Source organism: Meriones unguiculatus, chromosome 8, assembly GCF_030254825.1.
Source record: "Meriones unguiculatus strain TT.TT164.6M chromosome 8, Bangor_MerUng_6.1, whole genome shotgun sequence".
Lineage (NCBI taxonomy): Eukaryota > Metazoa > Chordata > Mammalia > Rodentia > Muridae > Meriones > Meriones unguiculatus.
Window position 1 is genome coordinate 71,406,147 of NC_083356.1, and position 12,629 is coordinate 71,418,775.

The 12,629-nt window shown below is 48.3% G+C and overlaps 1 protein-coding gene across 7 annotated transcripts in view; it reads left to right on the plus strand.

Moving 5' to 3' along the window:
* The window catches only part of Ak8 (adenylate kinase 8), a 105,119-nt gene extending 92,790 nt beyond the window's left edge, over nt 1-12,329 (plus strand). For 4 of the 7 annotated variants that reach the window (XM_060389771.1, XM_060389775.1, XM_060389774.1 and 1 more), the window contains 2 exons: nt 8,805-8,885; nt 11,870-12,227. In XM_060389771.1, coding sequence (XP_060245754.1) covers nt 8,805-8,885; nt 11,870-12,107 — 319 coding nt within the window. In that variant the 3' untranslated portion in view covers nt 12,108-12,227. Of the gene's footprint in view, nt 1-8,804; nt 8,886-11,869 lie in introns of all 7 variants that reach the window. The other 3 variants (XM_060389772.1, XM_060389770.1, XM_060389773.1) reach the window with 3 other exon arrangements.
* The last annotated feature ends 300 nt before the right edge of the window (nt 12,330-12,629 follow it).

The window sequence follows — 12,629 nt, forward strand, 5'->3', positions numbered from 1 at the left end:
TCCCTCACGAACAGACATGGAGGGAAGTAAGCAGAGGACAGAGGAATTATAGGTAGTATCTGGAAACAGTCCCAGCGCCAAGTCTCTGCCACTTTTCAGCCTAAAACTTTGTTCAGAACCTTGCTCTTGGTGGCCTGTGATATGTTAATCCCGTCATGGTACCACAGCCTCGCAGGATGTTGAGAGGATTAAGGCAGGGTATCCACAGGGCCCAGCTCAAGGCACCACTCAAGAACTAGTATGCTCCAGCTCCTAAGACTCTAACCTGTGTATCATTTCCTAGCACCACATTCCGTGTGCCAGGTAAGCAGCTGCCAGGTTTATTGGGAGAATTTACACTAGGGAAATGGGCAAATGCAACAATTTTCAGAGCTCTCCCTGACTTGCAGAAGCTAGACCACTAGCAAACCATGAAGCAGGGATAAGGACAAGGAATATGTGAGCTTTGTACTCTTACCAGTGTCCTGGGATGATTATCTTTATTATTCTAGCCATTGGTTTTTGCTTTTGGAAACAAGGTCTCACTGTGTAGTCCAAGCTGACCTCAAACCCTTGAACTCCTCAGCATCCTACCAAGTAAGCTGGGCATGGTATACCACCATGTCAGGATTTTCCTGCACATTTTTAAGTGGCATCAGACAATTTCACGTATTAATTCTCTTTTGAGACAGAGTCTAATGTAGCCCAAGCTACCCTTAAACCTGCAGATGTAGCTGAAGATGACCTTAGGCTTCTGATCCTCCTGTCTCCACTTCCCGAATGCTGGGACTATAGGCATGTACTACCATGCCAATTTCTACAGTGCTGGGGACAGAACCCAGGGCCTTGTGCATGCCAGGCAAACACACCACCAATGTAGTTATATTTCCTGGTCTCAATATAATTTTTTCATTTAATGTATCATGAGTGTATTTCTGTGCTGTGTGGACTTTTTGTTGCACTAATGCTCACAAGTCAAAATCTCTGTATATCGTCATTTTGAAATCATGGTCTTCTCAAACGAGAGGATCCCACAAGGGAGATGGTTCCAAACCTTTCTGGGTAGAATTAACTGTCAAGTTGAATCAACCTATTATCACTTGGGGAGAGAGTCTTAATAAGGAATTTTCTAGGTCAGGCATGTCTGGAGTTGGGTAGGTTACCTTGATTGTTAATAGGAAGACCCAGCCAACGTGGGCAGAACCATTCTCTAGGCAGAGGTTCCTGAATAGTGTAAGAGAGGAGAAACCAAGCTAAAAGCAAGCAAGCAAGTAAGCAAGCAAGCAAGCATGTCTTTATTCTCTCTCTGCTCTTGACTATGGAGATGACGTGACCAGTTATTTCAAGTTCCTGCCACTCTGACAGCACTGTTGTGACGGACTGTAACCTGGAACTGTAAGCTAAAGCAAACCATTCTCTTCCTTAAGTTGTTTTGGTCTGGGTATTTTATCACAACCAAAGTGAAATTAGAACGTCTTCCCATACCACTTGGGCCATTTAGTTGGGTTAGCAAGACAGTAGGTAAAACAAAATCATTTGCATTCTCTGAGGGCTGGAGAGATGGCTCCATGGTTAAGAGTGCTGGCTGTTTTTGCAGATGTTCTGAGTTCAGTTCTCAGCATCTACATGGCAGTTAACAACGGTTCATACCTGCAGTCTCATGGGATATGAAGCCCTCGTCCAGCCTCTGTGGCAGCCAGGCACACACATGGTGAACATGCATCCGTGCAGCAATTCACTACACATATGGAATAAATTCATCTTCTCTCTTTAAAGAAAAGCATTTGGACTCTCTTGTCAAGGTTTGATGTTGGTCCAGCTGTAAAGGCTATGTGGACCTGTGACCTAATTGTGTAAGTCGAAAGAGGTTAACAATGGCTGTCATTCCTTCAGGTGCTGCCCACCTTCCTTTGAGGAAGATTCTCTCACTGGACTAGAACTTGCCAAGTACGCTGGCCTTGCTGGTCACAGACTCTAGAGATTCTGCCTGTCTCTGCCTCCCCAGCACTGGGATTGTCAGCACATGACCCCAGGCCCAGTTTGTTTTTAGATAGGCTCTGCAGACTGAGCTCAGGCTGTTACTCTTGCAAGGCAAGCACTTTACTTCTTGAGCTCTTTCAGAGCCCCAAAACTTAGTTTTTCTTTTTATGAATTATTTTTATTTTATGTGCATTGGTGTTTTGCCTGCATGTGTGTCTTTGGATCCCCTGGAACTAGAGTTTCAGACAGGTATGAGCTGGCATGTTAGTGTTGGGAATTGAATCCTCAGCCAGTGCTCATAACCAGCTGAGCCTTCTCTATGGCCCCAGAACTTAGTTTTCAAAACAACAGAATGATGGGGGAGTATGAGTACGGATTTGAGGGCACCAAAACTGTTCGTGTTAAGATGTTGAGAGCCTGGACAAGGTCTTGTGTCATGTCATCTTGGCCTTCTTGTCTCAGGAATGTGGCTCTCATCCCTTTACTACTCTTCTGACCCAAAGCCTGGATGAGAGGGCACACTCTAGTCAGTGACCTCACTGGAGGAACCCCTACCCAGAGGCTGGAGCGGCTGTGTATTTGTGTCCCTCCTCCCTCCTCCCTTCTGTCCCTATTGAGCCCCAAGGGTGGCCTGAGATGTCTCAGGCTCCCTGGGAATTCTGCTAAGAGGTTTGCTTTACAGGTGGGGGCCAGCTTGTCTCCTGTTATTTTGATTTGCTTTTCTCTGTGGGAAAAGCTTGCAGAATTACCTGGCTCTGACAACTGGCTTTTCCTTATTGTCTAGGGAGCTCCTGGGTGGCAGTGTATACAGCAAAAGAATTTTTTTTTCTTTCTTTTTGGTGGTGAAGGAGGTAGACATTTTAAGAGGGCTTTTAAAGAGAGCTGGATTATGCAGCAGTATTGTGGGTCAACCGGACTGCGCTTGGTAAACTGCCAGGAGTGCGCACTGATTTACTGGTTAGCAGCAGGGAGAGTGAGTTTGTTGCTTGCCCCTGGAGAGACTGCAGATACCGCCAGGGGGTGTTACACTGTCAATTATGCATCGTTCTCAACAAGAAATGGCCAGTGGGAGCCCTTGTCTTGATGGAGTCGGAGCTGGAGGCGAGAGGAGTTCTCACTGCTATCCAAGGCCAGACACAGGACGCTCAGGGTGGTAGGATCAGATGGCGATGTTTGCCCTTTGGTGTTTCAGATGCTTGTCAGGGTGAAACATCTGCATAGCAAACACCTTAAAATCCTGGCCAGAGAGGCCTTGTGTCTTGACTGTCCTCTTCAAGAACCTTTGTGAGCACAGCCTCTCTCAACACTCAGTTCCAGGAATCTTTGCAGGCTTTCCCTGGGACCTAGGCATCTGCCATGAGGGCCAGAAAGCCAACAGCGTGGAACCGAAGCTGTGCTTTGCTCTGAGAAGGGGTTGGGCCGCAGTTTCTGTGCTAACAGCCCCTGGTCCACCTTCAGCATCTATTTGGATGTCTGCATTTTCAAGGCAAGAAGGACACAGCACAAACAAGGCAGCCACAGCCCCTGTCCTGACCCTTGATGTGCTTCTGGGACAAAGCTGCTGAGCTTTGAATCTGGACGGAGCGTCGTCCAGTAGAGTGGCATTAACGTGCAGTGGAGACGGCAATGCAGGGCAGATGGCTCAGTCAGTAAAGTGTCTCCTGTGTCCCAACATCAGACCTCACAGAAAAATGCCAGGCATGCTGGTACACGGTTGTAACCATAGCACTAGGAAGGCAGAGACAGGAAGAATCCCTGAGGTTCCCAGCTGACTAGCTGAGTGGGTGACCACTAGGAAAATGAGAGACCTTGTCTCAAAGGAGGTAGATGACCCCTGACGAGGTTTCATGGCTTCCACAAGGGCACGCTCAGCAGCCAAGAGCCCCTGTTGCTTTTGCAGAGGATCTGGGTTCTATTCCTAGCACCCACGTGTCAACTCAACAACCATCCATAATCCAGTTTCAGAGGATCTGACGCTCTCTTATGACCTCTGTGAGCACCAGGTACATATGTGGTACACAGACATTACATGTAGGCAAATCACACACAAAAAATAAAATAATTAAATCTAAAATTAAAAAAAAAAAAGAGAAAGATCTGGCTACTTGTGTGCTCTGGCGACACCCTGGAGCTTGCCATTGAAGCAGGGCTGCCCTGGCACCGTCTTCCCCCTCTGTCCCGGATGATGCTTCCAGTCAAGCAGTGTGCTTTTGTCCATCACTGATGGACCATTTTCGGCTCCAGTCTGCAGTGCCCTTTGTGCTTTCTCTAGCAACTCTCCTCAAATGGTGGTCAGGTGGAGTTCTTCCTGAGAGGAAGCACCATGAGTTGTACCATGGCCTGACAGTCACAGATGGCCTGTAGGCCTGAAAGGAGGGCTCCCCGGGACAGAGGCTGGGTCTTTCTAGGAAGGAAAAGGCAACCTGAGCCTTTTTAAGAAACTGTCTTCTTTTGTCCCTCTCTCCCGTTTGGGTGGCAGTTCTGGAGGTGTGTGCTGCCAACTGCGAATGTAGTTCACACTCGTTCACACTCTTCCAAGTTTGGATACAAACACTTGATCGGATATGTGTTTTGCAAATATTTTTGTTTTACCATTCTGGCTTATTTTTTAATGTATTTTTACACAAGGTTTTTTGTTTTGTTTTGTTTTAAGATTTATTTATTATGTATACAATGTTCTGCCTGCATGTGTGCCAGCACACCAGAAGAGGCCACCAGATGTCATTCTAGATGGTGGTGAGCCACCATGTGGTTGCTGGGAATTGAACTCAGGACCTCTAGAAGAGCAGCCAGAGCTCTTAACCTCTGAGCCACTTCTCCAGCCCCAACACAAGGTTTTTAAAAATTATATTTAGTGTATTGTGTGTGTGTGTGTGTGTGTGTACATGGTGGGCAGAGGACTAGCTGCAGGAGTCAATTGAACAGGGGTAATGAGAGCACAGATCCGTGCTCTGTACCTGGTTCAGGAGAAAACATTCACTCTTTGACCTTTTGCGTGGGGTTAGCTGTTTTGTGGTTGTTTTGTAACCTAACGTGCATCGTCCTCTCTCCTCGTCCACAGTGTCACACACTTGCAATTGTAACACTGAAGAGCCAGAGGCAGGAGGATTGAGAATCCAAGGCCAGTCTGGGCTGCATAGCAGTTGGAGGCCAGCTACATAGTGAGACCCTGTCTACATAGTCTGAAAACATGGCAAATTTCACTTTAAATTTAAAAGTGATTAAACAAATTAGGCTTCCCTTCCCAGGTTAAAGCTCACTTAGCTGTAATAATGAGTTATTGTTTAATGTTTGCTGGGCTGATTTTTGCAGTGCCATGCACACTGCACTAGGCTAGTGTTGTCCTGAGGCACTCGGTGAATTGGAGTCACTTGAAAGCAGGTATGTCCACCTCAAGCCTGTGGGCCACTTGCAGCCTGGGTTACTAAAACAGGATTGTGAGTGTGTGTAGGTGTGTATGTGTGCATGTGTGAGTGTGAGTGAGTGTGTGTATGGTGAGTGTGTGTGTATAAGCATGTCTGTCTGTATGTGTGTAAGTGTGTGTTTTGTAAAGTGATTTTATTCTGAGTGTGAACTTGGTAGATAATAGCATCACGTCTCAGTGTCAAATGGTTGCATGAGCCTGAGAGATAGCGTTGCAGTGAGGAAAGGCTTGTCATGGCTTCAGTGTGCCAGGCCGCTGGGAACTAGCTGTGCCTGCTTCAGGAGTGGCTGCAGTTACCCTCAGCACCAGCAGGGTTTTCTGGAGGCTGGGCCAAGGTGGCCTTCAGGGAGGGGGAGCTGGGCAAAGGGAGAGAAGGAGAATAGCCCTGGGAGTGTCTGTCCTGGAAAAGAACATTTGGCTCTGCTTCCTGTTTGTTGGCTAGCTGTGTTTTCTTTTTCTTGAGTTCATACATGTAGTGTATGACACCAGGTGTGTGAGGTGTCCATGTTGTTTGAATGTGAAGGGTCCCTGTAACTGGCTCATGTATGTGAATACGTGGTGCCCTTTGGGAAGGTTCTGGAAACTTTAGGAGGTGGAGCCTTGCTAGTAGAAGACTGTCACTAGGTCAGTGGAGACAGGCTTTGCGGTTTTAATGACCCATCCCAGTTCCCTGCTTCCTGTCAGCAGAGACAGTATGAGCAGTTGCCTCATTCTCCTACTGCCATGCCTTCCCCATCATGGTGCCCGTGTCCTTAACTGTGAGCCAGAATGAACATAGAAGGAATGTCTTGTGTCTGTACGGAAATATCACCTATCAATACAAAGCTAATGGCCTATAGCTGAGGCAGGGAATAGGAGGTAGGACATCCAGGAGACAGAAAGATTCTGGGATAGGGCCAGGCACAGGAGCTTCTCCAGGCAGGATGTGAGGAGGACAGGTACAAGGTACCTGAGTATAGGTAACCAGCCACATGGCAAAATGTAGATTAGTAAAATGGGTTATTTTAAGTTATGAGTTGGTCAGAGAAAAGCCTAGCTATATGGCTGAGGTATTTGTAAGGTATATTTTGAGTCTCATGAGTTGTTAATCTGGAAGCTTGGGGCCAGGAGGAAAAAATGCCCAAAACAATAAATGTTCCTCCCTCAAGTTGCTTCCTGTCATGTATCAGGTCATAGCCTCAGTGAGTGAGGGCACTTGCCAAGCTTGAGGATCTGAGTTCAATCCCTAGGACTCACAAGGTTAAAGGGAAAACTAACCCCTCAAATTGTCTGTAGAGGGTAGAGGTCCTTGCACTCAGAGATGAACACTAAGGAAACCAGGAAAGTTAAACATGAAGGCTTGTTTCTTCAAAGGAAGGAGATGTTTACCTGTGTTCCATCTGGAATGCTGGGAATGGATGTATTTTATCATCTGGTGATAATTTGCTATCTGAAGAGCCATACTTCACCCAAATCCCCCAGACGATTACATTTGTTTATCCCAGACTTTCCCCCCCTGAATCTTGAGCTCTAGTATTTTCTGTCTGGGCTATCTCCCATCCGTAATCCCACAGTGCTTGCTAATGTTCTTCATTTGGGCTGCTTTCCCCATCCATGCTGATCTAGCCATGATCTAGCCACACCAGCCCATCCTTCCTCTCCTTCCTTCCTCTCCCAGAACCTGTCTCCTTCCCAAGGTCCTTCTTTCCTGAAAGCCATTGAACCTTTGTCTCGTCTACCTCCACCTGCCCTGCCCAGGTGTAGGCCTTTTAACCAGCCAATCAGGGATAATTGGGGAACATTTCTTCTCATCACATGGGTACAGGAGATAGTTCAACATTAGTAACAATGTCCATGGTAGGGTGGTAATCAGATCTCAAGGCACTGCAGTCAGCATTTGAAAACACAGTTGGACTTTCCTCCAATAAAATTGAGTTTCATTTTTGACTCTTCTTCACTGAAGCTTTCAAGCACCCCCATGGCTGTTCTCTGACCTCTAAATGCACATTTTGGCACATATCCCTCATTACCTCCCCAAAAATGAATAAATAAAAGGTTTTTAAAAAAGATTTATTTATTATTTATACAACATTCTGCCTGCACACTAAATCTTACTATAGATGGTTATGAGCCACCATGTGGTTGCTGGGAATTGAACTCAGGACCTTTGGAAGAATCTCTGAGCCATCTCTCCAACCCCAATAAAAGTTTTTAAAATTTAAAAAAGGTCGAGCGTGGGGTACATGCCTGTAATCTCAGCACTCTGACAGGCAGAAGCAGGCCGATCTCTGTGAATTCAAGACTCTACAAAGTGAGTCCAGGACAGCCAAGGCTATACCGAAAACCTTGCCTGGAAAAACAAACAAACAAAAAAAATTTTTAAAAGTAACTTTGGGTAAGTATTAGAAGGAAACCCAGAGAAAGCCAGCCTGAGTGAAAGAAATTTATGCATTGTGTCAAACACTGAAGCATCTGCCCCTAGCAATGCTTGTCCCTAGTGTCTCTGGCCACCTCCCTGATGGCTCTGGGAGTGGGGGTAGGGGCATCCTCTTGGTAAGCCTGGGCTTCCATTTCTCCCACTGTGTAGTCAAAAGATGAAGTTCTGCAGCAAGTGCTGGAGCTACTTGTACCTACCTGGCTCGGCTTGGCTCTGCAGCCTGCAGCAGTCCCTGCAGCCAGGGGGAGCCTGAGCTCAGCCTAGCCTCCTTACAGCCAAGGTCATAGCCAAGCCACAGGCACCAGAGAGCCAGAGGGAGAAAGCATCTCTCAGCCAAGAGGAGTGGAATAAGGACAGTTCAGGCAGGGTCTGAACAGCCACACTTGGCTGCCTCGGGGAGCTGGGGCAGACCCTCCCTGAAACACACGCATGCACACATGTGGGAAACAATGCTAACCCTGGCCCTCAGGTGACAGAAGTCTGGCCTGGGGTTCCCTCTGGTGACCATGGCGACTGTCCTAATCTTGACTATAACGAGATTTAGCTTGGGGAGGTAAAAGAGTGATAACAGAGAGGCCAGTGCCCCACAGGGCCACAGAGTGGAGACACCAAGGGAAAGAGGCAACAGAGGGAAGGGGACAGGGTGGCCTGGGAACCTGATTGTGGTTTCTGTGGGGAGGAATGCGCAAGGCCGGGCAGGCCCCAGAGTGGCCAGTGGATGATTCAGAAGGCTCAGGGCTACAAGTCAGTTTTTAGTCACCCTAGTATCTGGCATTAGGGTGTTATTGGCTGGAAAGCGAGTTTGATAGAGAAGGTGGGTGGGTCTCTGGGCTGTAGGTGGGTTTGCTGTGTACTATAAGTCATGTTGACAGGTTAGCACTTGATCTTTCCAATGTCAGCCGGGGAAGAGGGGAGAGTAGTCTCCCAAGGATTAGCAGGCCCAGGCTGTCAAAGCTTTGCCAGGTCCAGATAGTAACAACCATGGCCACTGTGGTCTCTCTACAGAGTGTTCTTCCTCAACGTGCCGTTGGACTCCATCCTGGAGCGGCTGACACTGAGAAGGACTGACCCTGTCACAGGAGAAAGGTTGGTTAGGGCCTACTGGTGGCTGCTCATGGAGGGATGCTGATGGCTAGGCCCCCTGCAGAGCCAAATCTTCATCCAGGTGCTCAGTGCTTCAAGGTAGAGCTGGCTGCTACAGATAGAGGCTAGAAACAGGTCTGTTCAGTGAGCTCTTCTGGGTATGTCTGTTGGCCTCCTGGGTCTGCAAGAGTGATGAGGGAAGGAATGTACCAGGCCCTGAAGCAACATACTGGTGAAATACTAAAGTATCTGGTCACTGTATTCCTGTCTCTCAGCTGCTTCAGAAATGGCTGCACCAGATGGGCAGGCTACTAGTTCTTGACAAATAGTGTTTGGAAGGATGAAGAAAGAACAGATGAAGCTGGGGAGATGCTCAGATGGCAAAGCACTTGCCTTGCAAGCAAGAGGACCTGAGTTCAATCACTAGAATACACACAATCACACATACACACACCCTTTGTGGTAGTATATGCCTTTAATCGCAGCACTTGGGAGGCAGAGGCAGGTGGATCTCTTTTGAAGCTAGCTTGGTTGACATACGGAGTTCCAGGACAGCCAGGGCTACATAGAGGAAATCCTGTGTGATGGCTATTCTTGGTTATCAACTCGACTACATCTGGAATTAACTAAAACCTAAGCGGCTGTGTACACGTATGGTGAACTTCTTCCTTCCTTCCTTCCTTCCTTCCTTCCTTCCTTCCTTCCTTCCTTCCTTCCTTCCTCCCTTCCTCCCCTCCTCCCTCCTCCCTTCCTTCCTTTCTTTTCCAAGACAGGGTTTCTGTGTGTAACACCCCTGACTGTCCTGGAGCTTGCTTTGTAGACCAGGCTGGCCTTGAACTTACAGAGATCTGCTTGTTGGTCTCTGCTGCTGGCAGATCTGGTGCTCAGCAGCAGCTGTGGCCAGGTCAGCCTCCCTGAGTGGAAGTACATGCTGTCAAGCCTCTGCAGAACCCATTTCTGTCACCATGGCCACTGTTCATGGGCCCAGTGCGCAATGACAGGGATGGCTGGGAAAAGAGGCTGACTTTGTCCACAGAATGGGTCATCCAATCTACAGGACTACTGAACTCTTCCTCAGTTGAAGTCACCTTTTGATGGGCATTTACATGGGACACAAGCATCTCTACATCTTTCTCCCATTTGGAGAGATGTGTCCACATACTTCTTCCCCAGATGTCTTTCTCAAAAATTTCCAATCATGTTCTTTCCAGGTCCTTGACCATGCAGCCAGTCCATCGGCTACAGCTCGTGAATCAGTGAATAACTGCACATCTGGCCATTTCTCCTTCCAAACAAATTTATGAGCATGTATACTGCTCGAAGTTCTGCCCACTGTGAATATTTTGCTTCACTGGTGTCTTTTAGGGTTGTCCCAGAAAGGGGTTGTAATGCTGCAGCCACCTGCACAACCCACAGAACCATCAGTAAACCAGGCCCCAGTCTCCTCTTCCTCCGCCATGAGGCTGTGAAGCATGCTTGGCAGCAGACGGCATTGTACTGGGAGTAGAAACCATGGGCATTTGGGCGATTTCTTCATGTAACCTGCTTGTGCCTTCAGGGCCTGCATGGGCCCAATACCAATATCTTCATTTGGTAATGGATTACTGCTGTGCACATCCTACTTTATGACTTGGTGGGTTAGATAACACCCAGCTCACGATGGGCAGCTCACATTGCATGCTAACTTGGTAAGTGCATTGTCAAATATTCAGTTTTCACTAAGGCCCAATAGTAGACCAAGAGCTGTCTCTTAAAGGGAATAGTTGTCTGTAGACAATGGTGGAGACTTGGACCCAAACTGAAAAGATCTCTGATTCACCTCCAAACAGCATCCCTACCATTGGGTCATCTGAACCGTAGGTCCAAATGATATAAAGAGGTCCGCACAGCATCCTGGACCTGTTGAGGAGCCTTCTGTTCTAGACCCCAGTCCTGGTGCCAAAACCTGTGTTTGCCAGAGTTCTCTAGAGGAACAGAACTGGTAGAATGAATGAATGAATGTGGGATTTAGTAAAGTGGCTTACAGGCTGTGGGCCATCTAGCACTTCTCAACCTGTGGGTCTCAACCCCTTTGAGGGGGTGCATGTCAGATCTCCTGCATGTCAGATATTTACATTACAATTCAGAACAGTAGCAAACTCACCGTGATGAAGTAGCAGTAAAACAGTTTTATGGTTGGGGGCCACCACAACACCAAAACTGTTGTAAAGGGTCACCAGAGTAGGAAGATTGAGAGCCACTGCTCTAACAGTGCCTTTGGAAGATCCAAGAATTCAGCAGCTTTTCAGGCCATGAGGCTGGCTGTCTCACTGGGCCTTCAGTATATGTTGGAATCCCAAAGAAATAGGTTCCAATGCCAGTGTAGGAATGGGACTTGCCAGTGAGAGCGAGAACAAGCAGACAAAGCGGTCAAGCTCTCTTCCTCCGTATCCTTCACATGGGCTGCCTGCAGGTGTGGGATTTTAGTTGCAGGAGATCCAGCTCCCTCTTCTGACCTTCAGCACCTGTTCACATGTGACAGGGGTGGGGACATTGCAAAAGTACGGAAATAATGAACACACACACATACACCCTTGAGGTAGTATATGCCTCTTGGGAGGCAGAGGCAGGTGGATCTCTCTTGAAGCTAGCTTGGTACACATGTGCGTTGGTGCGGAGGTTGTTTTGTTGTTTGTTTTGTTTTCAGGTGGGGTCTCATCACACAGCCCTGGCTAGCCTGGAATTGGCAGAGCTCTGCCTGCCTGGGCCCCCTGAGTTCTGAGGTCAAAGGGAATCTGGCTCTTACTGTCTTTACATTTTGCTGCCCGGCCCCCACCCCACCCTTTCCCTGAGCTGATATCACAACTTCATGTCTCAGAAGCCTGAGGCCAGTCCAGGGCGTGTCCCTAGCTGGCATTTGTGCTGGTGGTAATGGTGACAGGGCAAGGGCACTCTAGCATGGTCAACATGAGGACTGAGGGCGCCCTTGTCATCTGCTTTCTTCGTAGGTTTCATCTCATGTACAAGCCTCCTCCCACTGTAGAGGTCCAGGTCCGTCTCCTGCAGAACCCCAAGGACTCGGAGGATCACATCAGGCTCCAAACAGAGTTGTTCTACAGGAACTGTGGGGACCTGGAGGAGTACTACAGTCGGGCCATCACCATCAATGGGGACCAGGACCCATATACTGTCTTTGAGTACATAGAGAGCGGGATCATTAATCCCCTGCCCAGGAAAGTGACCTGAGGTGTGCAAAGCCTAGAGCCCCGGAGACACTAGAATCCCCGACCCCACACAACCTTCAGCAGACCCCACCTAGCCAATAAAGACGCTACTCACAACCTCAGGTAGCTTTCTCATGGGGTCTGAGAGGAGGCCCCTGGAGGGGGACAGCAGAATGTCGAAGGCCGGGCCTCCCTCTAGAGTCAGAGCCGATGCTACCCACCTCAAACAGGCAGTCAAAGTGGGCCTCGTTCTCTCCCACACATGGCAAGCACATCCCATTGCGGGTAACTGGGTGGGTGCTGTCTGAGCGAGGGTTTCCATTGCTGTGAAGAGGCCCCATGGCCGAGGCAGCTCTTATAAAGGAAAACATTTAATTGGGGCTTACAGTTCAGAGGTTTAGTCCATTAGTATCATGGGAAGCATGGCAGTGTGCGGGCAGACATGGTGCTGGAGAAGGAGCTGAGAGTTCCATATCTTGATCCACAGGCAGCAGAAGGGGACAGTGTGTGTCACTCTGGACGTAGCTTGGGCATATGTAACCTC